The sequence below is a fragment of the Octopus sinensis genome, linkage group LG1 (genome assembly GCF_006345805.1).
Source record: "Octopus sinensis linkage group LG1, ASM634580v1, whole genome shotgun sequence".
Classification (NCBI taxonomy): Eukaryota; Metazoa; Mollusca; class Cephalopoda; order Octopoda; family Octopodidae; genus Octopus; species Octopus sinensis.
The window spans coordinates 72360456-72386291 of record NC_042997.1 but is presented as its reverse complement, the minus strand read 5'-3'; the positions used below and the strand labels follow the sequence as shown (position 1 = coordinate 72386291).

General features: G+C 36.2%; 1 protein-coding gene across 5 annotated transcripts in view; it reads left to right on the top strand.

Annotated features, from left to right (window-relative positions):
- Window positions 1-25836, top strand: part of LOC115210446 (COP9 signalosome complex subunit 1) — a 138498-nt gene that overhangs the window by 45097 nt on the left and 67565 nt on the right. For 4 of the 5 annotated variants that reach the window (XM_036501880.1, XM_029779051.2, XM_029779063.2 and 1 more), the window contains exons 4-13: window positions 3674-3823; window positions 5947-6082; window positions 6722-6799; window positions 12365-12496; window positions 12832-12926; window positions 14023-14128; window positions 14567-14647; window positions 21770-21907; window positions 23590-23676; window positions 25218-25265. In XM_036501880.1, coding sequence (XP_036357773.1) covers window positions 3674-3823; window positions 5947-6082; window positions 6722-6799; window positions 12365-12496; window positions 12832-12926; window positions 14023-14128; window positions 14567-14647; window positions 21770-21907; window positions 23590-23676; window positions 25218-25265 — 1051 coding nt within the window. The remainder of the gene's footprint in view (window positions 1-3673; window positions 3824-5946; window positions 6083-6721; window positions 6800-12364; window positions 12497-12831; window positions 12927-14022; window positions 14129-14566; window positions 14648-21769; window positions 21908-23589; window positions 23677-25217; window positions 25266-25836) is intronic. The other variant, XM_029779057.2, reaches the window with a different exon arrangement.

Below are 25836 nucleotides of genomic sequence, written 5' to 3'. Positions count from 1 at the left end.
CCTAACCACAAAACCACGTGCCTTCTTACCTGTAAGGAATACAAAAGCTTCTACTGTGGCTTCTCACACCTGGCTATATTTCTCCTTTCCTCCTATTTGTCATCATCCATTTTCCATCACTTGCTATATAAGTGCTGTTTACAGCTGTTATCAATAAGTATTCCTAATTACAGTTGCTTCAAAGGTATCCTTTGATTTTATTACTCCTATTAGGTGGATCAGCTGTAGGATCCTGTTATGAGTGACTGTATCAGATACATGATGTATATGTACTATGGGAAGAGATCGGTTGTTAAAGCTGCTTTCTAGCAGTAAAGTAGGGATAGAATTCTGGTATTGGGAATTTTGTGGGCACATAGGTAGCATGGTTGGCTGTGTGTGTGTTTGTGTGCATGCAAGCGTTTATGCATATACCATCATCGTTATTTAACGTCCATGTTCCATGCTATCACACGAGTCAGCCAGGCCGAAGCCTGCACTGGATTTCTGTGACTGTTTTGGCAGGATTTTTACAGCTGGATGCTCTTCCTAACACCAACCACTCAGTAGAGTGGACTTCATGCTTTCTATGTAGCACAAGCACAGGCAAGGTCAGTTTTGGCAAGTTTTTTTACAGCTGGATGCTCTTCTGAACACTAACCACTTTACAGTGTGGATTGGGTGCTTTTAAGTGGCTCCTGCACTGACAGGGTCACCAAGTACTTCCAAGACAAAAACTTTTAAGAGAGGAGGAGGCATTGGAGGAGATGATGATGAAAAGGTTATAGTGAGACAGATATGGCTGTATTGCAGAAGAGGAAGTACAAGGTTACCTGGCCAGAAGACAGAAACAGGTGTGCTACTGCAAAGAAAATACATGGTTGCCCAGTCTGAGGGAAGTGCAGCAGAAGGAGAGAGAGTAGGAGACTGCAGAATGGAGATGGTGGCAAAATGCTGGGCATGTTCACAAGGAACGGGGATCAGAATATAAATGAGATGGTTGAGTAAAGGAAGTGAGAGATATAAATAGTGGCAAGTGCCAGGGCATACCCTTGAGGTTCAAATGCCATAATATAAGTGGTAGAATATTGCGAAGGGAGTGTGAGTAAATGGCGAAAGACCTGGATATATATATAGAGTTGGAGGGGCTATTGGATTGCAGTGAAACAGAGGAGCAAGTGTGTGAGGACAGGATTGGGGAGTGAGAGCTAGGCATAGTGAATGAAGGAGGAAATGCAAGAGAGAGATGTAAATTAGTTTGTTGGGGTAGGGTGAGGGAAAAGTTTTTTTTGTTATGTATGGGTGGAACACCCAGGTTGGTGACTAGTGGATGGTAATAATAGAGTGAGACAAGGCATGTGGGTAGAACGGATAGGTCGGGGCAAGCATAGAGCACTGGGCCAAGAGGACAAGATTGGGGAGTGGGAGGTAACCATAGTACATGAAGTGGGAATGTGAGGAATAGAAGGGATGTAGAGATGTAGTTTGGTTTGTTGTGGTGGAGTGTGTGAGAAGTTTTCTACATAGCACTTCTTGAACTCAGTTTTGTTGATGTGGGCAAGTCTTCTCAAGAATTTCATATCACCAGACATCTTGGGCCATAGTTATTTCCTCCATGCGGTCCAGCTTCCTGAGATCAATCCTTACCACTTCATCTCATATCTTCCTGAGTCTCCCTCTTCCACAAGTACCATTCACTTTCAGTGATTGATACTTCTTTATGCAACTGTCCTTATTCATATGCATCTCATGTCCAAACCAAAGTAGTCTTCTCTCTTGCATGCTACCTTTGATTTCTCTTTTGCCCAACTTTTCTCTCAATACATTTGCATTTTGTTGTATATGTGCAGTGATGTTGCACATCCAACGGAACATTCTACCTTCCTTTCTCTCCAGTCTATGCATATCTTCAGCATTCAGAGCCCATGTCTCACTACCATGGAGTATAGCCATTCATACACAGGCATCATATGTGGAAACGCACATAATGCATTAAAATATTTATAAATTCCATCCTAGGATTATTGTTATTATTACTGTATGTATACATGTGTGTATGAGAGAGAGAGAGAGAGAGAGAGTATATGTATGTATTTCATCATCATTATATGTTCATGTTCTATGCTGACATAAGTCAGACCATTCAACAGCATCCAACAGGTACGAAGACTAATCAAACTCCAATGAATGCTTTGGTTTTTTACAGCTGGATGCCTTTTTGTGGCGTCCAGCTGTACCCTGTATGACTGGGTGAGATTGCAGTTGTGAGGGAAGCAACCTTTTGTTTGGGGATAATGGGTTAGTATAAGAGAAGGGGACCAAAACAACAGGTTTCTTGCTTTAGAGGAGATACATGGCTATTCACATTGTAGAAGAGAGGATAAGAGTGACCTCTGGAAAGTGTTGAGGGATGGTAGGTAGAGAATATAAGGGAGAGCAAAGAGTAGGTGAATGACAATTGTGGAAATTGGGTAGAGTTGAGGTGTTATCAATGATACATATGAGTCGGGGCAGGTAGGGGGAATCTATATTGGGATTAGAAAAGAAATTCCAAACATGGCAGTAAAACTTGGAATCAAAAGGTTTCAAAGTTAACTTAGCAAAGACTAAAGTATTAGTTTGTAAAAAGACAGTCAGGTCTCTACTGGGAAAATGATTTTGCTTGATATGTTGAAAAGAGTTAGGTAGGCATCCCATATGATGTATTTAGATACAATAGCATCATTGGCAGATTGATAGAAAATCGTCTTGGTATATGGTATATGCACAGGAGCAATAAAGTCTAAAGGTCACATGGAAATAGAATCTCAGGTTAGCTAGGTAACTTAATTACCAGTGGAAGAGGTTTTTCTGAAAATATAGAATGACAGTAAGAATAGGCTGGAGAAATCTCAGGGAGCTGTTACTTCTGTTGCTAACAAGATTTCTCTTTCAGAGTGAAAGGTAGACTCATGTTTGTATACAAACTGCAATGCTACGTAATAGTGAGATGTAGGCCCTGAATGCAGAGGTCCTGCAGAGGTTAGAAAGAAATAAAGTGAGCATGCTTAACTGGATGTGCAATACCAGTGTGCTTGAAATATGAAGTACAAACCTGTTGAGAGAAAAACTGCATAAGAGAAATCAGATGTATGTTGGTCTAGTTATGTGATACATATGGATAAGGACAGTTGTATCAAGAAATGTTGATTACATAGTGATGGAACTTGTGGAAGAAGGAGACAGGATGACACGGAATGAAGACTAATCTAAGGATGAAGATGACATGCAATGTTACAGTGGTGGTAATGATGGAAGCTAGAAACATATGTATGCTTACATTTCGGAACCTCACTCAGTATGATTCTGTCATATTTATACCTGCTGCTCTTCCTCTCTTTGTCTTCCACATCACTCTTCCCTCTATCATTTCTCTACCTACTGTTGCTGTAATTAATGAAAGCAGAACTTGTTACTACATCACCTTTTCTTTGCTACCTGTCATTGCTCCTTCTCTCCTGAACCACTTCCTACTGACATCTTCCCCCATTCATGCAGTCCAAAGACATACCAGTAAATGAATAAAAGAATACCATGAAGTAAGTAAAATGTTTTTCAAAATAGGTTAGTGCAATAATGTATGGAAGTGTGTTCAATTTATTGCACAGAATGTCTTCAAGATTCTACCTAAGATTTGCTAATCTTCTCATTTCAGACCATCTACATTACCAGATGCTGTATCAAGTGTACCACCTTTAGATAATATGTGGATAGAATTGACTATTAAGAAAGCACAGCTCAAGCTAGAAAAATTAGATACCGATCTGAAAAATTATAAGAGTAATTCAATTAAAGAAAGCATAAGGTAAGACATAGCATTTTATACATTGAGTTTTTATAATCAGTGTTCACTTTTCCATGATTGCTTGGACTGGATGGGGTTTAGTGGGTCAGATTTTCTTTGGTCAGATCTCTTCTCATTGTCTGCTCAATAGTTTTCAAGCAAAGTAATTTTATCCTCGTAGCCAAACATGTTTTGCAGAATATTGAAAATGAAAATACTATGATTTGTAGCAAACACAGAATTTCAAGGTTAGTGGGGAGAGAGAGCGACACACACAGATGCAAACTTTCTCTCTCTCATTAATTAGAGCATCTAAAGGAGTTAAACACAGGAAAGGTATATGTTATAAGTTATTAGATTGTTGAAATGCTGTTTAAAATGAAATCAACAGTATTGATTAGGGCGAAAACAACCTGGTGTGATTTCTTTTTGCTTTCTTCAAGCCCATAGGAGGATTTGAACTCACTTTTCTACTAAGTACCTGCACATGATATTTATTTTCAGCTAGATAGACCTGTTAATTAAGGCTTCAGTCATTTTGCAAAGGACATTTTGTAGTGCTGATATTCCCTAGCATTCCAAATCAGTTTATGTTTTCAGATGTGACCATGAGCAAATCCAGTCCTAATTTTTCTACTTGTTGCTTCCCTGTGTCAAATAATACTACACTCTATGCATTATATGTGGTGTATTATATATATATTATCCAATTGTTTTAAATTATGGTATTGACAACAATAGCAATAATAATAATTTTCAGAAACAGGTCAGAGTCAAAAATTTGAAAATATTTCTCTTCAGCTCAATCGTTCATCTTTAAACAAAGGAAAAAGTGGACAAACTGTACAAAATTAGGACATAACTATAATATAAATATAATAATGGACATTTAGGAAGTCACATAATATATTGTAATATTTTACTAAGAACTAAATCGGTGAGCTGACAGAATTGTTAGCATACCAGGCAAAATGCGTAGTGGCATTTTGTCTGCCCTTACGTTCTAAGTTCAAATTCCGCTGAAGTTGACTTTGCGTTTCATCCTTTTGGGGTTGATAAAATAAGTACCATGTGGAGCACAGGGGTTGGTGTAATTGACTTACTCCTTCTCCTAAGCTACTGGCTCTGTGCCAAAATTTGAAATCAAAATTTTGTTAAGAACTCAGCTTATATGATATTTAAACAATTTTACATTTCACTGATTTTTATCTGTATTGTCGTACAATTTTTGTAGTTTTCACTTATATTAGTTATGGAAGCAAAAGTTATATTAGGGTACTGAAAAATTATGCCGCATTTCATGTATATTTATCAGCATAAAACATTGTAAATATATTTATTCATTTAGCGAGAATCATCTGTTGTGGGCATTGGAACTGTTAGATCACGTGACAGTTGTCTGGTAGCCACACACAGCCAAATCTTGCTACCAGCAATACATGTAAGTTCAGTGCCCATTCAGGCACTGATGTTGCAATTATCTAAGAGGCTTATTAAAAAAGTTAAACCTGCAGTTTAATTTTTTTAATAAGCACACATATTTATACCATTGGCAGATGAGCCAGTGGTATAAATATGTGTGCTTTTATGCATCATGCGTCCATATGAGAGGTCCTCTCAAGTTAAATAATGCAGCATTCAGCACTCTAACAATACTTCCTTCCATGTTAAGTTGGATATTAATATTTCTTCTGTCACTGACAATTGTTTTAATAAACTTGCTGGCTATTTGCAACATCAGTGCTGGAAAAGACACTGAAATTGTGTATATTTTTGGCAGCGAGATTCAGCTGGTATGTGTCTCCCAGATGTCTACTACTGATGAAACCAGGCACGTTGAAATCACATGATTTGACCATTCTGGTGCCTGTAGCATACAATACTCATCTTCCAATGATATAAATACATGTGCTTTTATGCATCATGCATCCATATGAGAGGTCCTTTTAAGGCACTCTAACAATATATCCATGTTAACTTGGATATAAAAGATTGCCTTTTGGTATTAATGCTGCTTCGTTTGCTGATAATTAATTATTTTAAGTGATTTATGGTTTCTCTACAAAATATAATTCCTTGTTGTGTTAATATTTGTTTTTATTTCTATTTATTAACACCATATCTTCTTTTTCTTCACATTCTAGACGTGGAAATGATGATCTTGGAGACCATTATCTTGATATGGGTGATTTGTGTAATGCATTAAAATGTTATTCCAGAGCACGAGATTATTGTACCAGTCCAAAACATGTTGTGAACATGTGTCTCAATGTTATCAAGGTATTTTTTTCCCTTTGGAATATTGGTTTGTGTTCTATAAGATAAACACTTTAGGTTTATACTATATGCACTATATTATTATTGAAATTTAATTTAGTTATATAATTCATTATTATTATTGTTATTAATTGTTAATAAAAGTTAATTTTGATATTTGCCAGTAATCACTATATTATCACTAGTTCCATTCCCAGTACTAAATAACATAACTTTCCTACTGCTTCCAGCAAACTTTTTGAGCAGTCTCTTCTGTGGCTGTTTTGTCTGCTGGTCCGTATAATCTATCATTTAATAGATTGTAACTGATTTCAGTTTGAAATATGTTCATACATGTTGAGTCCATCCCAGGTTGTTCAATTTTGTCAGTTGTAGGATTAACATTGGAATAAATGAATCTTAAAATATTGTACAGGCAGGATTATTGAGCCTACCCGAAACAATCATTTATATTATTATTTATTAAAATAAGAATCACTGCTGCATTCCTTGACTGACTGTCATTTCATCATCTAAGAGTATCTTTTAGGTTTGCTAGAGAGAATAAGACATGTTTTACTTCACTTATTTATTGTATAATGAAATGCTTGTTTTTCCATATAAATGACTTTTGTGTTTGTTTCTATTAACTTTGTTTCACAGGTTAGCGTCTATTTAGAAAATTGGTCACATGTTATCAGTTATGTACAGAAGGCAGAGAGCACTACTGGACGTACTGAGGTAAAGCTGTTGGCTTTTTTGCTTTATGACTGATGCTTTTAGAGAAATGTATTTTAAAATCTAGTAGATTTGTCAAAATATCACTATGTTGATTCCTTATAAGCTGCATTTTATAATTGTTCCAATTCTCTTTGCTTAAAAGCACAAGCTAAATTTATTTCCAAGTGAAAATTAGCCAGTGATAAAAAAAAAAAAAATCCAAACACTTATTTTAAGACATACAACAATAGAAAGAAAATCCTCATTGCTACTGTTGTTACTACCCTTTGTTTCTGGTACATAATGGTTGGAGATAAGGGATCGGGGGACCCTGTCGAAGGCTTTCTCCATGTCAACAAAAGCCAGGTACAGGGGCTTATCTTTGGCTAGGTATTTCTCCTGCAGCTGCCTTACCAGGAATATAGCATCAGTGGTACTTTTCCCTGGCACGAACCCAAACTGCATCTCATCTAAACTAATTCTCTCTCTAATTAGTTGGGCTATGACCCTCTCCATAACCTTCATTACCTGATCCAACAGCTTGATACCTCTGTAGTTATTTGTATCTAGGGCGTCGCCTTTACCTTTGTAGCAGTTGACTATTATGCTGCTACACCAGTCATTGGGTATGACGCCTTCATGTATCACCTGATTAACTATACAGGTGACTAAGCTATAGCCGACACTACCAGATATTTTGAGCATCTCTACAGTGATTCCTGATGGGCCTGGGGCTTTCCCTGTCTTCATGCTTCTAATTGCCTTAACTACCAAGGAACTGTCAACTTGGATAGCTGGTCCCTCTGTTCGGCAGACTCTCTTTATCCCATTCATTTTCTTTATTCAGCAACCTTTCATAGTGGCATCTCCAAACTTCTCTCTTTGCATCCTCATTTAGCGCAAGTGATTCATCATCCATGCGAAGACATTTCTATCCTACCACATCACGATTCTCTCTCACACACTGTCTTGCAACACGAAACACCTCAAGTCTTTGGTCCTCACGGCGCAGAACATTGGCAAATTTTTTCTTATCTGCTTCCCCTCTGGCTAAATAGACCTGTCTCCTAGCTTCCCTTTTGACAGTCTGATACAATTCCCTGCTACCACCATTCTTCCAGTCCTTCCAAGCCTGTCTCTTTTCTCTAATAGCCCTGTCTACAACATATTTCCACCACCACGTTATTTTGGGTCGAAAGGGGACTTTGCACCAGCCACAGATCTGGTCAGTGGCTTTCAGCAGGTTGTCCCTTAGAAACGTCCAGTTGTCTTCTACCCCATGTGATGCTCTATCCCCTTCTACTTCGTCAAAGGCTTCAAGTAATATGTCCCTAAATCTCTGTCCATTCGCAGGATCTTTAAGCTTCCAGATCCTTCTTCTCCATGTTGGTCGTCCTCTTAGTCCTGATCCTAAAGTCACTAACTACCAGTCTATGTTGCGGGGTACATTCTTCACCTGGGAAGGTTTTGGCATTTATAAGCAGCCATCTTTCCCTTTTCCTGGCAAGGATGTAGTCAATTTGGCTGGTATTTTGGCCCGATTGGTAGGTGACTAGGTGGCTGGTAGGTTTCCTGAAGTTAGTGTTGCAAATCATAAGATCATTTGCATCGCAGAACTCCAGCAGCCTGGTTCCCTCCTCATTGCGGGAACCATAGCCATAGCCTCCATGTACACCATGGAAGCCCCCAGCATATTGTCCAACGTGACCGTTGAAGTCACCAGCCACAAAGAGAAGGTCTCTCTCGTTTGTCAACGAGGTAGTCTGCAGTGGAAAATAAAAACAGCATCCCCTGCTCCTTGACTTTTTTGTGCAAACTGCACGTGCATCTTTCTTGCGTACGCGTAGTATCGATCGCAACAGCTGATGTACTTGCACATACAAATGCACGTTTCCATGGCTTTATCGATTGCATTCTCACCTGGAATGGATTTTTGTAATTTTTTCTAGACTTTTACACGCCCTGATACTATCAGTATCTACATATCAAATTTGAGCGCAATCGGATGGAGGATGCCCAAGATCCTAGAAGACACACACACAGACAGACAGAATGGATTTTTATATAATAGATTTGTTAATTAGTTTAAATATTGTTTTTACTAAGTTATTTTTAATTTTCTTAGCATATGGTTGTATTAGCCAGACTGTATTGTTCCTTTATTTGCAAGATTAAGGCTATTGCTCATTGGTCTATTGCTATTAAGGCAATTACTTTTATTATTAATAATAATATTATTGTTATACCTATCATTAGGGTCACTATTATCACAATTTATGGGGCTGATGATATGTGCCTGTTTAGGATTTCTTATGTTATTCATTCCTTCTTTCTTACATCTGCGTTTCTTACTAGAATTTATAAATTTAATTTTAATTCCATTATTTCTATTATTATTTGTATCATGTATTCATATTATTCTCATCATCATCATCATTATTACTACTACTACTGCTACAGGGAAATTATTTAATTTTATCCTTATACCCTGCATTTTTTAGTGCTGTATTATACTTATCCTTGTGCTTATCAAAAATCTCTTCATTTTTGAGGAGTGATTTGAGATTCTTTTGCTTATATTTCTCAAAAGGGCTCTTTTTGTTTGTTGGGGATGGTTACTGAAGTTATTTATATACCTTAAGTTGGAGTTCTGTTTCATATACGGTTCATGCAGTCTAGTGTTCAAGTTAAAGTTTACGTCTAAGTAGTTAATTGAGTAATTTTTGTTTTCTATAGTTATAGAGAGACCAAATCTACTGAAGAACTTGTGTAGTCGTTTCTTTAATAATTCTAGGCGTCTATTCAAGTGATTTTTAACTATAAAGGGTGCATTGTCCCTATACAGACCTCTTAATTCTGGGAATTCCTTGTTTATGTTGTCTTAAAAGTAGATTTCTATTAAGTCAGTCGCTTCTGCTGAATCTGGCAAGCCCACTGTGAAAATTCTTATATTGATATTTGTATTTATCTATATCTTTTATTTTATTTTGCTTGATTTTTATACTTTTGTTTTACCAGTCTTGGAATTCATTGATAGCCCTAATGGACTTGAACAATACCATTGTTTTTAAATATTAGATGATCAATTAGGTTGTAGGATTAATCCTGACCCCACCCAACTACATATAGGGGTTTTGGGATTAGGTTTCAGTCAAGAAGTAACTAATATTAGCATCGCATTTAGGCTTCACCCAATTTTCTTTCATTAATATACTCATGTATTAAACTTCCTCTAATGGGTTTAATCTAAGTTATTTCTGCCAACTCTTTTTATAATGCTATATTTACTAAATAGCAGTTAGCATTTAACCTCTAATCCTTGTAACATGGACCAAACCATTAAGCCCATTACATTACTACCTTTGCTATTTCATGGAAACACAATGTAAACCATAGCCTGTGGAAATTCCTCCTGAGTGTGACTTTATGCATCTACTTACCACAGGATGGAATACCATGGATTATATTAACACCTTAATTGAAGTCCTTACCTTAACTTTTCTTACTATGTCTATCACATTATTTGATTTTATTTTACCCTACTCTACTCTATTTTTCAACTGACTTTCCACACATGTTAGTTCCCTAATATTTCGATCCTCTGAAGAAGGCTAGGGGCACATCCATTATCAACACTCAGTCCAGTGTTTGTTCATCCCTGAATATTACTGACATGATGAAGATAACTTGGAAGTTTTTGTTGTTTTATGGTAGAAACAGCCATAAGGGATTAGTACCTGTACACTCATCTATTATTATTCATTTTTTTCTATATATGTATATGTGTATACATATATATATATGTGTGTATGTATATGTATATATATCTGTTTATGCAGTTATTGACTTATTCCATTCGTTAATTTGTATCACTCAATCACATGTTTGTAATCATTTAATAAATAGATATAATTGAATTCTTACTGGCTGTTTGTTGATTGTATATCCTCTCCATTTTCTTATTTGCCTTATATATTTATATATATATATATATATACATATATGGGGTCATCCCATAAACAACGCAGTTTTTTCAATTGCATGAACTAAATGTCAGAGGGGGACAGGATGAAATACCTGCAGCAACTTGCTATAAAAGCAGGTAGTAATTTTACCTTGTACTTATTCTTAGTGCAAGTTTTGAAGTGTGCAATTCCATTTTAATTATTTTTTCAAAGCTATAATAGTAGTGACAAAACAGCATATTTTGCTTTATGAGTTCAATAAAGGCAACAATGCAACAGAAAGTGTGAGGAATATTAATGTAGTGTATGGGGGTCGGACAATAAGTGTAAGCCAGTGTCAGCAGTGTTTCCAGAAATTCCAAGCTTAAATTACAGCCTAGAAGATAAGCCTTCTCCTAAAAGATCTGTAGAGTTTGATGAGGATTTCCTGCAAAACCCTGCTGGAACAAAATCCCATCGCAACTGTTGAGGAACTAGCAGAGAAGCTTGGATTTTTCATTTAACCATTCATCGACACCTGTGTGCCTTCGGGAAAGTCAGCAAATTGGGTCAGCGGGTTCCTCACAAACTTTTCGAGTCTAATCGCGTGCAGAGAATGAATGTGTGCTCTTTTTTGCTGTCATGTCTCACGAATGAATCTTTTTTGGACCGAATAGTGACTGGTGACGAGAAATAGGTTCTCTATAAAAATGTCAAGCTCTGAAGACTGGGTAGGGAAAGGAGAGACACTGGCACCCCAGGCTAAAGAAGGTCTTCACCACGTAAGATGTTGTTACCAGTTTGGTGGGATGTGAAAGGTTTAGTCCAATATGAACTTTTAAACCTAAACCAAATGATAACAGAGGAGACCAACTGCAGGCAGCTTGATTGGCTTAAGTCAGCGCTAGAAGGAAAATGATCATCTTTGGTTTCAAAACGAAAGGAGTTCTTCCCTCAAGATAATGCTTGGCCACATACAGGGAGAATGACATTCCAAGGCTGGAGCAGTTTAAATGAAAAACGATGCTCCACCCACCATATTCACTGGACATGGCCCCATCTGATTATCATTTATAATGCAGTCTTCAAAATCATTTGGACAGAAAATATATGAACTCTGTAGACGAGGTCAGAACAGCACTGGAGGAACATTTTTCTTCACAGACACGTGAATTTTGGAAGAAGGGCCTTACAAGTGTGTCAGATAGATGGAAAAGCATTGTAGAAAATGAAAGAGAGTATATTTTAGATTAAGCAAAGAACTTTATTTATCTTAATTTTGAGAAATAAAGGAGTATAAAAAGACTGCATTATTTATGGGATGACCCTGTATTTATACACTTCATTTATTGTATTTTTAATTGCCTTCCTGAGAGAGAGTACATGGCAACCACTATCACACTTTATGGAAACTACCAACAGGATCTCACTACTATCTATAAAAAGCATTTTTGTTTGGGGGAGGAGGGAATTTATTCCATGTTGAGTTACATTCTCAAAAAGTAAAATGGATGGCCAATTCAAAATGAACCTTGTAAGAAATTTTTAATTCTATGTTAATTACTAATCCTTGTCTTCTGTTTCAGTCGTTTTATTGTTTATTTAAAGGAGAAATGCTATTGTTTCCTGGCATTTTTTTCAGAAGGAGGTGGATCCAGTTGTACAGACAAAGTTGAAATGTGCGGCTGGACTTGCTGACTTAGCTACGGGCAAATACAAATCAGCTGCTAAAAATTTCTTGCAAGCTTCTTTTGATAATTTTAAATATCCTGAGGTAATTGTTTTATCTATAAATGAACATGTATTTATATACTCACAAATAGATTGCTGTCGTGTAATCCTGCTTTATATTTTTTCTTTATTTTTACTACCATTTATTAATAATATAAAATACGTGCATTTTTAATGAAGTTTGTGGAATACAACAGACTGGAATTTTTTAAAGATTTGCGTCACTTTCAAATCAGTTTTCAGTTTAAAATTTTATACCATCTTTAATTTTATTTCCCCAAGAGTTATTTCTCTTTAACATGAGTTATGCCTCTTAGATGAATTCTTTTTTTTTCTGAATGCTCGTTAAATTTGGTTTATTTTTTGATACTTTTCAAGCTGTTATCTTCAAGCAATGTTGCCACTTATGGAGCCTTGTGTGCTTTGGCGTCGTTTGATCGACAAGAACTTCAAAAAAATGTCATCTCTAGTAGGTAAGTATATATCTAGAAAATATTCTATATATTTCTAATAATTTTTTTAAGTGCAGATGACAAGTGTTGTTACACAGGCGCTAAACTCATGGCAAACTGTGTTTAGGTTTAACGTCTTAACATACATCTATCTAACCCCTGCTGTCAAGAGGTTGGATCAGCAGATGTATGTTGCTGTTCATGATAGATCTAGAAATTTTTTTTAAATTGGGCAACTGTATTGTTTTAGTGCAAAATTGTTTTCAGATAAATATCATCTTAATACTCTCATTTGAATGAAAATTGATGTTATCTGAATGCAGCCTGTTGGAATACCTTGATGTTAATGATAAAATGTGGACAAAGGAAGAAACTCTTGAAGTTCCTTAGTCTGTTTTTGCTTGGTTTCTACTGCTGGATGCTCTAATGCCAATTACTTTACAGAGTGTATTGAGTGCTTTTTACACAACACCATCACCAGTACTTTTTATGTGGCATCTTGGTTTTAGGATATCACCTCTGTTGTGGTGAGCAAGTCATCATGAGTACAGCAATGTTCTATGTTTCTTGGTCCTCTGTCATCTCCCTTGTAAGCTTAGTGTTTTGAGATGCACCTTTAATACTTTGTTCCATGTTTTCCTGGTATTCCATCTTTCACAATTTTCCTCCACTTTAAGTGATCAGCACTTCTTTATGCAACATCACATGACCAGTGCAGTCTCTTCTCGTGCACACTCTTATGTCCAACTTTTCTTTCAATACACTGTGCTCTGCACACTTAAAAATTCTCCTGAAAGGATGGTAGTGTTCCATGTATATGTTCTCTTAACTATTGTTTTGGCAAACTTATTTGAAAATTGTGTGTTTGATGATATTGATGATAATTAAAAGAATGCTCAAATATGGAAGTATTTGGTTTGAGGATCCTAGGTTTGCAGAATTGTTCTATTTTCATCATGTAAAAATCTCTTTTGTCATAAATATATTTAACTTATTAAAAAAAACTGTATTACCTTAGTCTGTATTAAATAATGTTATTGTCTCTATTCCAGAATTTTAATTATAAAGTTTATGCTTTTTTATCAATTTTCCATTAAACATCTTGTTTACATTGCAGCTCTTTTAAGTTATTCTTGGAATCTGATTCTCAGCTACGTGATATTTTACATATGTTTTACCAATCAAAATATGATTCCTGCCTTAAACTGCTAGATGAGATTAAAGTAAGTGCATCGTTGCTATTTTCTGAGCTTTATTTTTATCAATTTTGATAGATGCTTGTCTATGTAAATATTTGAAATAGCTTAATCTGAAAATTCTTAATGTACACAGTTTAAAGTATTTGATTACTGATGCAGGAAGTCAATGCTTGGACTTTGACATGGGCCTTGTTTTTTTTACACATGGGAAGTATGGAAACATTGTGTTAAATTTTTTTGTGGGCCAACAAACTAAAAGTTAATGACTGAGTAATCATCTTTTGAAAGAGCATATTACTTTGAAAACATTAACAATTTGTTGTAGAAATATGAAATATATAATATTTTAGTGATACAAAATGAACCCATCAGTTAGTGGTTATAATTCATTAGTTTCTATTATATATGTGTTTGTGAGATTTGCTACTTAATGATTTTGCTATTGATATTTTTGATTTTTAGAACACATTGTTACTGGATATGTATTTAGCCCCTCACGTAAAAGCACTCTATGTTCAAATTCGGAACAGAGCATTATGCCAGGTAAATATGATTTTATTTTAATATAGTGCGTGATTTTAATAAAATGTTAGAAGAGTTTATACAATTTAATATTGCTCACTTAAAAAATTACAATATTAATTAGAACCATTATTAGAATAAGGTATTAACAGATGATCACTTTCAGTTTACCTGTTTTGCAGTTATTATTTAATTTCTTGCTTTCAAATAGTAACCATCCTACATTTTTGCTTATCAAGGACTTCATTACCAAATGCATACTGTTTTATATAAAATGATAGGAAGTGATTTGAGGTTGATTTGGCTGCTATTTCTTGCAAGTTATGTGCAAAGAGGCTTCCTTCTTGATTCATAGTTGATTTGTTTGGTGTAGAAAGAGTATCCAATTATATAATTATTCAAGAAACATGCAAGTGTTCAAATTTGAGCCAGCAGTCTCTCCCTGCCAGCTCCCATTCTTATATGGAACAAAGATTGTAGAGTGACAAGAGAAAATGTAAGGTTTTGTTTTAAAAGTTTATTTTGTACACTTACCATTCAAGTGAGAGTGAAATTCAAAGAAGATTTTTCTGTAGTTTTCTGTCAGTTTCTGAGATGATGATGATGATGTAGGTGACTATTAATTAAACTTAGTTAGTCTCTGGCTACTTTGAACATTATAATTTGGATTTTGGAAGTAACATTTGAGGGTATCTCTGCCTGGTTGTATAAATCTCAAGTATAAAAACATAGAAATGCTCAAATTTAATACCTCTAGCAGAATCTGAACTTGCAAAAATTGTGACATTTCATATGCTTGTCATAAAAAGAAGTTATAATTTCATTAAAAGTTTATATATATGTTATGCCTGATAGTTTTGTTTGAAAACAACTAACATATCATTGTTTTCCTATTTTAATTTATCACCATCATCTATTTACTTTCCATATTGGCAATTCATCATCATCATCATCGTTTAGCGTCCGTTTTCCATGCTAGCATGGGTTGGACGGTTCTACTGGGGTCTGTGAAGCCAGAAGGCTTCATCAGGCCCAGTCAAATCTGGCAGTGTTTCTACGGCTGGATGCCCTTCCTAACGCCAACCACTCCGTGAGTGTAGTGGGTGCTTTTTACGTGCCACCCGCACTGGTGCCAGACAGAGCTGGCAAACGGCCACGAACGGATGGTGCTTTTTATGTGCCACCGGCACGAGGGCCAGGCAAGGCTGGCAACGGACACGAAACGGGGCGGTGCTGGCAACGGCCGCAAAACGGAAAGTTCTCTTACATGCCACCGGCACTGGTAACACATCTGCAATTTCCATTGATCGATTTCCATTGATCGATTTCGATTCTGATCCTCACTTGCCTCAACGAGGTCTTCACAAGCAGAGTTTCGACATGCCACCGGCACTGGTAGCACATCCGCAATTTCCATTGATTGATTTCGATTCTGATCCTCACTTGCCTCAACACGTCTTCACAAGTAGAGTTTTGTGTCCCAAGAAGGGAAGGTATGCATACGTAGGCTGGCTCCATCCCATGTAGAAGGCCACGGGTTATGGTCTCACTTGTCCTGCCGGGTCTTCTAGCGCACAGCACACTTCCAGAGGTCTCGGTCTCTAGTCATTTCCTCAGTGAGACCTAAAGTTCGAAGGTCGTGCTTCACCACCTCGTCCCAGGTTTTCCTGGGTCTGCCTCTTCCACAGGTTCCCTCAACCGCTAGGGTGTGGCACTTTTTCACACAACTATCTTCATCCATTCTCGCCACATGACCATACCAGCGCAAACGTCTCTCTTGCACACCACAACTGATGCTTCTTAGGTCCAGCTTTTCTCTCAAGGTACTTACACTCTGCCGAGTGTGAGTACCGGCATTACACATCCATCGGAGCATACTGGCTTCATTTCTAGCGAGCTTACGCATATCCTCAGCAGTCACGGCCCATGTTTCACTGCCATGTAGCATGGCTGTTCGTACACACGCATCATACAGTCTGCCTTTCACTCTGTGCGAGAGGCCTTTTGTCACCAGCAGAGGTAAGAGCTCTCTGAACTTTGCCCAAGCTATTCTTACTCTAGCAGTTACACTTTCAGCACACCCGCCCCCGCTGCTGACTTGGTCACCTAGGTAACGGAAACTATCAACTATTTCTAGTTTTTCTCCCTGGAAAGTGACGGAAGTTGGTCTCAGAGCATTTTCAGTGTTTATTGTTCCTGAGCATCTGCCACATACAAAAACCATCTTCCTAGTTAGCCTTCCTTTGACATTGCTGCATCTCTTATGTGTCCATAGCTTACACTTGGTGCATCTTATAGAGTTTCTACCTACACCTTTTCTACAGATCGAGCAGGGCCATCTACCTGAAGGTGTTTGTGATTTGTCTACCTTCCTACTGATTACGACTTTGGTTTTAGCTAGATTGACTCTGAGGCCCTTCGATTCTAATCCTTGTTTCCACACCTGAAACTTCTCCTCCAGTTCTGATAGCGACTCAGCAATTAGAGCAAGGTCATCAGCATAGAGGAGCTCCCAAGGGCATCCTGTCTTGAATTCCTCCGTTATTGCCTGGAGGACTATGATAAATAGGAGGGGGCTGAGTACTGAGCCTTGGTGGACCCCTACCTCTACCCGGAATTCTTCACTGTACTCATTTCCAACCCTCACCCTACTAGCGGTGTCCCTATACATGGCCCGCACAGCTCTCACTAACCATTCATCTATCCCTAGTTTCCTCATTGCCCACCAGATAAGGGATCGGGGGACCCTGTCGAAGGCTTTCTCCATGTCAACAAAAGCCAGGTACAGGGGCTTATCTTTGGCTAGGTATTTCTCCTGCAGCTGCCTTACCAGGAATATAGCATCAGTAGTACTTTTCCCTGGCACAAACCCAAACTGCATCTCATCTAAACTAACTCTCTCTCTAATTAGTTGGGCTATGACCCTCTCCGTAACCTTCATCACCTGGTCCAACAGCTTGATACCTCTGTAGTTATTTGTATCTAGGGCATCACCTTTACCTTTGTAGCAGTTGACTATTATGCTGCTACACCAGTCATTGGGTATGACCCCTTTGTGTATCACCTGATTAACTATACGGGTGACTAGGCTGTAGCCGACACTACCAGACATTTTGAGCATCTCTGCAGTGATTCCTGATGGGCCTGGGGCTTTCCCTGTCTTCATGCTTCTAATTGCCTTAGCTACCACGGAACTATCAACTCGGATAGCTGGTCCCTCTGTTGGGTCAACATTCGGCAGACTCTCTTTATCCCATTCATTTTCTTCATTCAGCAACCTTTCATAGTGGCATCTCCAAACCTCTCTCTTTGCATCCTCATTTAGCGTAAGTGAACCATCTTCCATGCGAACACACTTCTCTCCTACCACATCACGATTCTCTCTCACACACTGTCTTGCAACACGAAACACCTCCAGTCTTTGGTCCTCACGGCGCAGAACATTGGCAAATTTTTTCTTATCTGCTTCCCCTCTGGCTAAATAAACCTGTCTCCTAGCTTCTCTTTTGGCAGTCTGATACAATTCCCTGCTACCCCCATTTTTCCAGACCTTCCAAGCCTGTCTCTTTTCTCTAATAGCCCTGTCTACAATATTGTTCCACCACCACGTTATACTTTCCATATTGGCAATTGGTTGAATTAATTGTCATGGTCTGAGCCTGTTCTCATTTGAAGATTCTCTTTTTTTAAACGAGTCAGGAACATCTTGCTTATGTTTAATTTTTGGTATGGTTTCTATGGCTGCATGCTTTTCCTAACACCAACCACTTTACAGAGTGTATTGGTACATTTTGTTGTGGCACCAGCTCTAGTAGTAAGATTGCCTTTTCTATGGTGTGTGCAAAGAGTTTCACATAGTCTCTTCATTCAAAGCAACATGACCAAAAGGATGAATAGAAGAGAAATTATGTTGATGACCATAATGAGTAACAAGGAAGTGGATAATGAGAGCATGCAAAAGAGACTGATGGTTAGTAATAATAATGAAGACGAATGATGATAGATGGAGATTGAATAGAAACAGATCTGATGCCATCTTTTGTTACACAAATGATATGTGGGAATGAGGTAGATGAGAGGATGAAGAGTTGGTAGTAATGGAAGGGAGAGTAATGGGCAGCTACATGTTGGTTGCTGGTGAAGGGGTTGAATTGAAAAACATTATGAGCAGCATGATAGGGGAAGATTATGTGTGATAGGAGGGAAGCAGGCTGATGAAAGAGGGTGTAATGCAAGTGTGATTGATGGCGTAAAGAGAATGATGGATGTCAACAATGAATGATAGAAGAGAGAGTAATGAGCTCCAGTAAATATGGGTAATAGTAAGAGAGAGTGATGGCTGTCAATAGTGAATGATAAAGTAGTGAACAAGTAATGGAGAGAATGAGAGAGAGATGGTTCACAATAAAGGATAGTAATGGAAGGTGGAGATTGAACACAGACAGTCAGTGCCATTGTTACATAGATGGCTTCACAGGAGAAAAGTAGAAAAATCATAGATGATGGTAGTGTGGGTTGAATATGAACAAATCCAATGTCGCTCTTCATCCATACATGTGGCATAGTAATGATAGGAGAAATGATAATGAAGATGTCAGCACTGTAAATGAAGACTTAACTGGAATGTAATGGGTACGTAACTCAAATGTAGATGTATATTCTGACCTTCATTACCATCATTTTACTGTGTTTTGCTGTTCTTGTGTGCATAAGCAGGTCTTCTCCAGCATCAAATGTAGCCACTCTTTGTAGTCCTTTGTGAAGTTCAGTTTCTTGAGATTAGTGTGTATTGCTTCATCACATGTCTTCTAGGTCTGTTTCATTCATGGGTTCAACCTCTTGGAGCACTCAACACTTGATACAACTGACATCCTCCATGTGCATCAGCAGAATTCCTCTGTCTTGCCCATTGTGTTCGATTTCTCTAACATCCAGGTTTTCTTTTAGTTAATTTGCATTTCGTTGTTCATATGCACTAGCATTATATTTCCAGTTTAGCATATTCCACTTTTCACTAGCATTTACAAATTCTCCTCCGTAAAAGTGCACATGTTGCTACCTTGTAATCATTGCACATCATACAGAAACATTATGCAGTTTACCCTTTACTCTGAGAAAGAAACCCTTTGTTGCCAGCAGAGATATGAACTGTCTGAACTGTCATTACCTTGTTTTCACTCATGCTACAATGCTTTTGGACCGTCCTCCTTCACTGTTAAATAGGTCAGCTTGGTTAGTAAAATTAAAAAGTTATCTTTCTGTACCAGTTAAATCCTGGGTGTGTATTTTTCTGAGAATAAATAATATTTTTTAATTTTAATTCTTGGTTAACTGTTGGAAAAAATCTAGGATACAGAGGTTGTTAATGTGGAAGATTAACTGTATGAAATAAGCTCAATTAGTGTGTAGCTACTCTGAATGTTTATATTAAATTTTAGAGGTGTGTATGAGTGTCTAATCTTTAACAGTGTTATTGTATTTGAAACATTGGTTTGTTCAGATCATCAAATTAGGAGACTCCTCACATCAAAGAAATTGTTTATGATCACATAAACTAAATTGAATGAAATTAGCTGTAACATATAACTTTATTTGCATAGAATAACATTTACACATCAATAAACATTCATAGTTTTACATAGCTTTTAAGTGTTTTGTCAGAATTCATAATGCTTGAAGTATGCCTATAGATTTTCTTTACCTCTTATACTTACTACTTATTTTATCTATTACAAAAGTTCATACTTAGATATTTTTGTTGCCTAGATATTAAAAAGTTATACAAAGGCTAATGGAAACAAATTTAGTTCCAACTGGTAGCTAAGTACTTGACTTTTCTTTATAAGATACTGTTGAAATATTCTCAAACAACTTTACACAACCAAATTATCTTACTGCTGTTAGTTGCCCTTTACTGCAAAAGTTATCTACATATTATATTCGAACATTGTGTTTATTGTGCACTTTTTTATTTAAAAAAAGTATAATCCATTTACTATTTTTGCACAGATATACCTGTATGGTTGAAAAGTTTGCTTTCCAGCCATGTGGTTTTGGGCTCACTGCATGACACCTTCGTCAAGAGTTTTCTGCTATAACCCTAGGCTGACTAAAACATTATCTAGATTTGATTAGATGGAAATTGAAGAAGCCTGTATGTTTGTGTGTGTGTGAATTTGTATTTCCCTCATGTTCACTGGTTTGCAAGCAATCGCTTCTTGACAGTGTTGCTTGCAGTTCACTGCAAAAGGATATTCAGGCTTCTTGACATGTTGTGCAAACAAAAAACTCGTCAAATAGTATTGTTTGTTTCCAGTTCTCTGCATAAAACATGTCCAGGCTGTTTGTTGTTTGATACTGTGTACTTCACATGAAAACAAGTGGGAGTTGGCCACAAGGAGAGTATCTAGCCTTAGAAAACTCTTCCTCAGCATATTCACATCTGACCCATGCAAGCATGGAAAAGTAAGCATTAAAAATGGTGGGGGTGTGGTGGGTGTGTTGTATGCTTTAAAAAATATGAAGATTGTTTACCAAAGATTCTTTGTTGTTATCTGCTTTTCTTAATATAAATTATTCTCATTGCTGTGTCTCATATAAACCTGAGGTAAATTCCTGATGAGATGATCTTGTTATCCAGTCTCATTTATAATTCATGTTGTTAAAACTAACAAGTATGGCAATTACAATTTCTTACTTCTTTCTAATACTTTGAAACTTATAAAAGGAATTATCTCCATTGTTTATATTATCATTGTTATGAAGGTGATGTACTTGTCACAAAGAGCTAGATCAAGATGATTTATGAGATCAAATTTGGTGTGTCCAGATTCTAAGTTCAAAACTGATACTAGCCTTGTTTCTATTCTCCCAGCATATCTTTTATGCACAAACTGTTCACAAATAGAATAATTTTTTTTTTTTTTGTGAGGATGTGATCTAGTGTTTAGGTAGGACCCTTTATATATAGAAAATGTATGTGCGTATATATATATATATATATATATCACCATTAAAAGAAGACTATGCATATAAAAATTAAGTCAGTACTTTTAAAAACACATGGACATCACTTCTCAGATTTGCTTTCTTAAAATTTTGAAGTTTAGGTTTTGTAAAGACCATAATTATTTTCTTTTTCAGTATTTTAGTCCTTATTTATCTGCTGAAATGCATAAAATGGCAGATGCTTTTAATACAAATGTCAAAGATCTGGAAGATGAATTAATGCAGCTCATATTGGATGGGCAAATTAATGCTAGAATAGACTCCCACAACAAGGTATTATGATATTTATATTCTTCATATTGTGGTGTTTTCTTTTCAGAAACATTCAGCTTTCTCCAAATCATTTTTATAAGCTAAATTATGACTCTTTTAAAATAAACTCTTAAGTAACATATATTGTATGTAGTGATTATGCTACAATCATCCAGAGTATGTTAGCATAGTTTTTCTCAAATTACTTTAATTGCTACAAATATTGTATTGACATCATGTTTGAAAAATTAGTAAAGAAAAGAGCATTTAGCTGTAAAAACAAATACCCATTAATCATCAATATTATTTGTTGCAATGTTTGGAAATTGTCTTACCTATTCTGACATGGCAAAATGTTCGGAGAGGGTGCTTCACTTAAGATTTTTTAAATTCTATCTTGTACTTATTATTTATATATATCATTTAGCACTTTACATTGAAATACAATGCTAAATTTGTAAGCTAATCTTTTATTAAAAATTTCCTGTTAATCTCAAATAATTGTTTCAATGCAAGTCATATTAAAAAAAATTTTAGTGGTTAAGTTTGCAAAATCTGTTTTCTGCTCCACTCAGCATCAGTTGACTCTGTTTGAGCAATGACAGTAGTTTGGTTAATATTTTAGCTTAGTTTGAGGGCCATTACTAACATGTCTTATAATTGCCAGTGTTGGAAAGTTGTTAAAGAGAAAATATTCATGTAAATTTTTACCAATGGAAACAATAATAATAAAAAAAAATGTTGCAGAAATATATAAAATAATGAGCTTCTTTTTGGTTGTAAGTCTTGTATATACAAATCCTCTAAAAGGTTTTATAATGTTCACAGAAAATAAAAGCCTACCTAAGTTATTAGGTTACTTTTATTGAGGATTAATATAGGTATGTAGAGATATTTTTAAAAATATTAAACCATAGAAGTCATACTTTTATATTATACTTTAGTTAGTGAATAATTCATTTAACTGATTTTAGAGAATGAAACATTTCTTAATCATCAAAACCTATTTGTTACCAACTCACCTGAGACTGCCTTTGTTTCTATGAAGCAAACTTTTGTTCTAACCTGATCTAAATTTAAATCTTCCTTCAATACTTTCTGTTCCACACTTATATAATAATGACAAAAATATTTTACTAAATTCTTCATTATTTTAAAAATTAATTAAAACAATAGCAGTGTATTTTGAAAGAAATATGGTAACAAAAGGATTAATGATACATTGGTTTTTATGAAGTATATAGTTATATATATAAATAAGTCAACACACTACCTGGTGAAAATTGTATATAACGTAAGCTGCTTGAAGTTGATATTAATTAATGCCAGTTACTTTTAGATGTATAAGTATTCAAATTTATCATATCCATTTTTATTTAAGTCTTGTTTGTACTTTCTAGCAGTGTGTGTAATATTGCTTGCTTTATTAACAAACATGTTCTATTCCTATTTAACTACTGAATGCTTAGTAGGAAGAAGGGTCTAATTGCAATTACTCAATCATTGAACAAATGCATATTTTTGTGAAAAACTATTTCACTCCTGTTCTGCATTCATCTCCCTATAAACAGTAATAAAATTTTAAAAATTTTTACTTTAACAAAATCTATATTTGTTTTAATATCTTTTTAGAAGAAGGTTTTGAATTTCTTTTGTGCTTTAATTTGTATTGCAGCTTTAATTTTACTCTTTTATTTCTTTAGATATTGTATGCTAAAGATATAGACCAACGTAGTTCAACTTTTGAAAAATCTATAGCAATGGGTCAGGAATATGAACGTCGAACAAAAGTAAGTATTATTTAGAATAGTTGAATAAAATATTTCTGGCTTTCCCTCTCCTTTCTTAAGTGCTAAATTTCCATAGTACATTTGACTGGTTTAAATATTTTGAAATGCAAGGAATATTTCTTAAATTAATAGATATGTCTATCATCATCATCATCATTGATTAACGTCCGCTTTCCATGCTGGCATGGGTTGGATGGTTTGACTGAGGACTGGCAAGCCAGGAGGCTGCACCAGGATCCAGTCAGATCTGGCAATGTTTCTACAGCTGGATGCCCTTTTTAACACCAACCACTCTGAGAGTGTAGTGGGTGCTTTTTATGTACCACCAGCATCGGAACCAGTCAGGTGGGACCGGCATCGACCACGCTCAAATAATGCTTTTTATGTGCCACTGGTACAGGAGCCAGTGAGGCAGCACTGGCATCAACCACACTTGAATGGTGCATTTTACATACCACCAGCACTGATATCAGCCATGCTCGAATAGTGCTTTTTATGTGTCAGTCAGGCAGCACTGGCATCGGCCATGACTACGATTTTACTTGACTCTACAGGTCTTCTCAAGCACATCATATTACCCAATGACTGAAGGGTACTTTTTAGCGGGCCGGTTATGCAACACTGGCATCAGCCATGGCTACAATCTCATTTGGCTTGCCAGGTCTTCTCAAGCACAGCATATCTCCAAAGGTCTCCGTTGCTTGTCATTACCTCTGTAAGGCCCATTGTTCGAAGGTCATGCTTCACCACCTCTTCCCATGTCTTCCTGGGTCTGCCTCTTACACAGGTTCCCCCCCACTGTTACAGTGTGACACTTCACACAACTGTCTTCATCCATATGTAACACATGACCATACCAGCACAGTCTGATGCTTCTTATCTTCATTTCTTTCAAGCCTACACATGTCCTCAGCAGTCACAGCCCATGTTTCATTGCTGTGTAGCATGGCTGTTTGCACACATGCATCATACAGTCTACCTTTCACTCTGAATGAGAAGCCCTTTGTTACCAGCAGAGGTAGGAGCTCTCTGAACTTTATCCAGGCTATTCTTATTCTAGCAGCTACGCTCTCAGAGCACCCCCCCCCCACTACTGACTTGGTCACCTAGGTAACAGAAGCTATCAACTACTTATAGTTTTTCCCCCTGGCATGTGATGGAATCTGTTTTCTATACATCTTCGGTGTTTATTGCCCCTGTGCATCTGTCACACAAAAACTATCTTCTCAGTTAACCTTCCTTTGATATTGCTGCACCTCTTATGTGTCCATAGCTTACACCTGGTACTTATTATAGAGTTTCTACCTATGCCTTTTCTACTGATTGAGCAGAATGAAAAACAGAATATAGTCAAACTACCAGACTTTGATGGACTTTGAAGGAATAAAGCTTTTTGTATGAAAGTTATTCACTGAATGGGCCATTTAAAATAATGAATGAATATTTACATAATCAGATTTCATTCATATTTTATTTATTTTTTCTTCTAAATTTAAACTAATTTTTATAATTTTGAAATTGATTCTTTTTCTTCCTTGTAGGCATTGATATTAAGGTCAGCTATGTTGAAATATCAAGTGCAGGTGAAGGTAAGCAGAGATTGAATTAACTCTAGAATAGCTATGAAACAAATTTATTTCATTTTCCCCATTTTTAGGTTGCATAACAAATAAATTTTTACTTCCTATTTTAGACATTCCATTTTGCTAATTGCCACCCATCCATTTGTTTAACAAATTAACTAATTCGCTTACAAACAAAAGTTGATTTTCAAAATGTATGCAACAAATATTTTGAATTTTATGAATATGAAGTTAAATGATTGATTTAATATGCAGCAATATTTTGATTTCATCTCGTTTTCTGTCATGGGTTATCAATTATGCTAAAGCATAAAACATTAGCTCCAAAGCTGCTGTGCTTATTGTTTACTCTCAGTTTTAAAACGGGGTATAATAGTTTTGGAATTTTTGATACAGATGACATTTTAAAGTTTTTTTTTATCAATAGGTATCACTATTGTTATTTCCATAAGTAATACATACCCATCTATGTTTAATTATTGATATTATCAAAATATCCCTTCAAATTTGTATTATACATTTGTGAGATATTATGTAGAAATTTTCTAAAACCTATCTTTCTAAAGAGAAATTATTT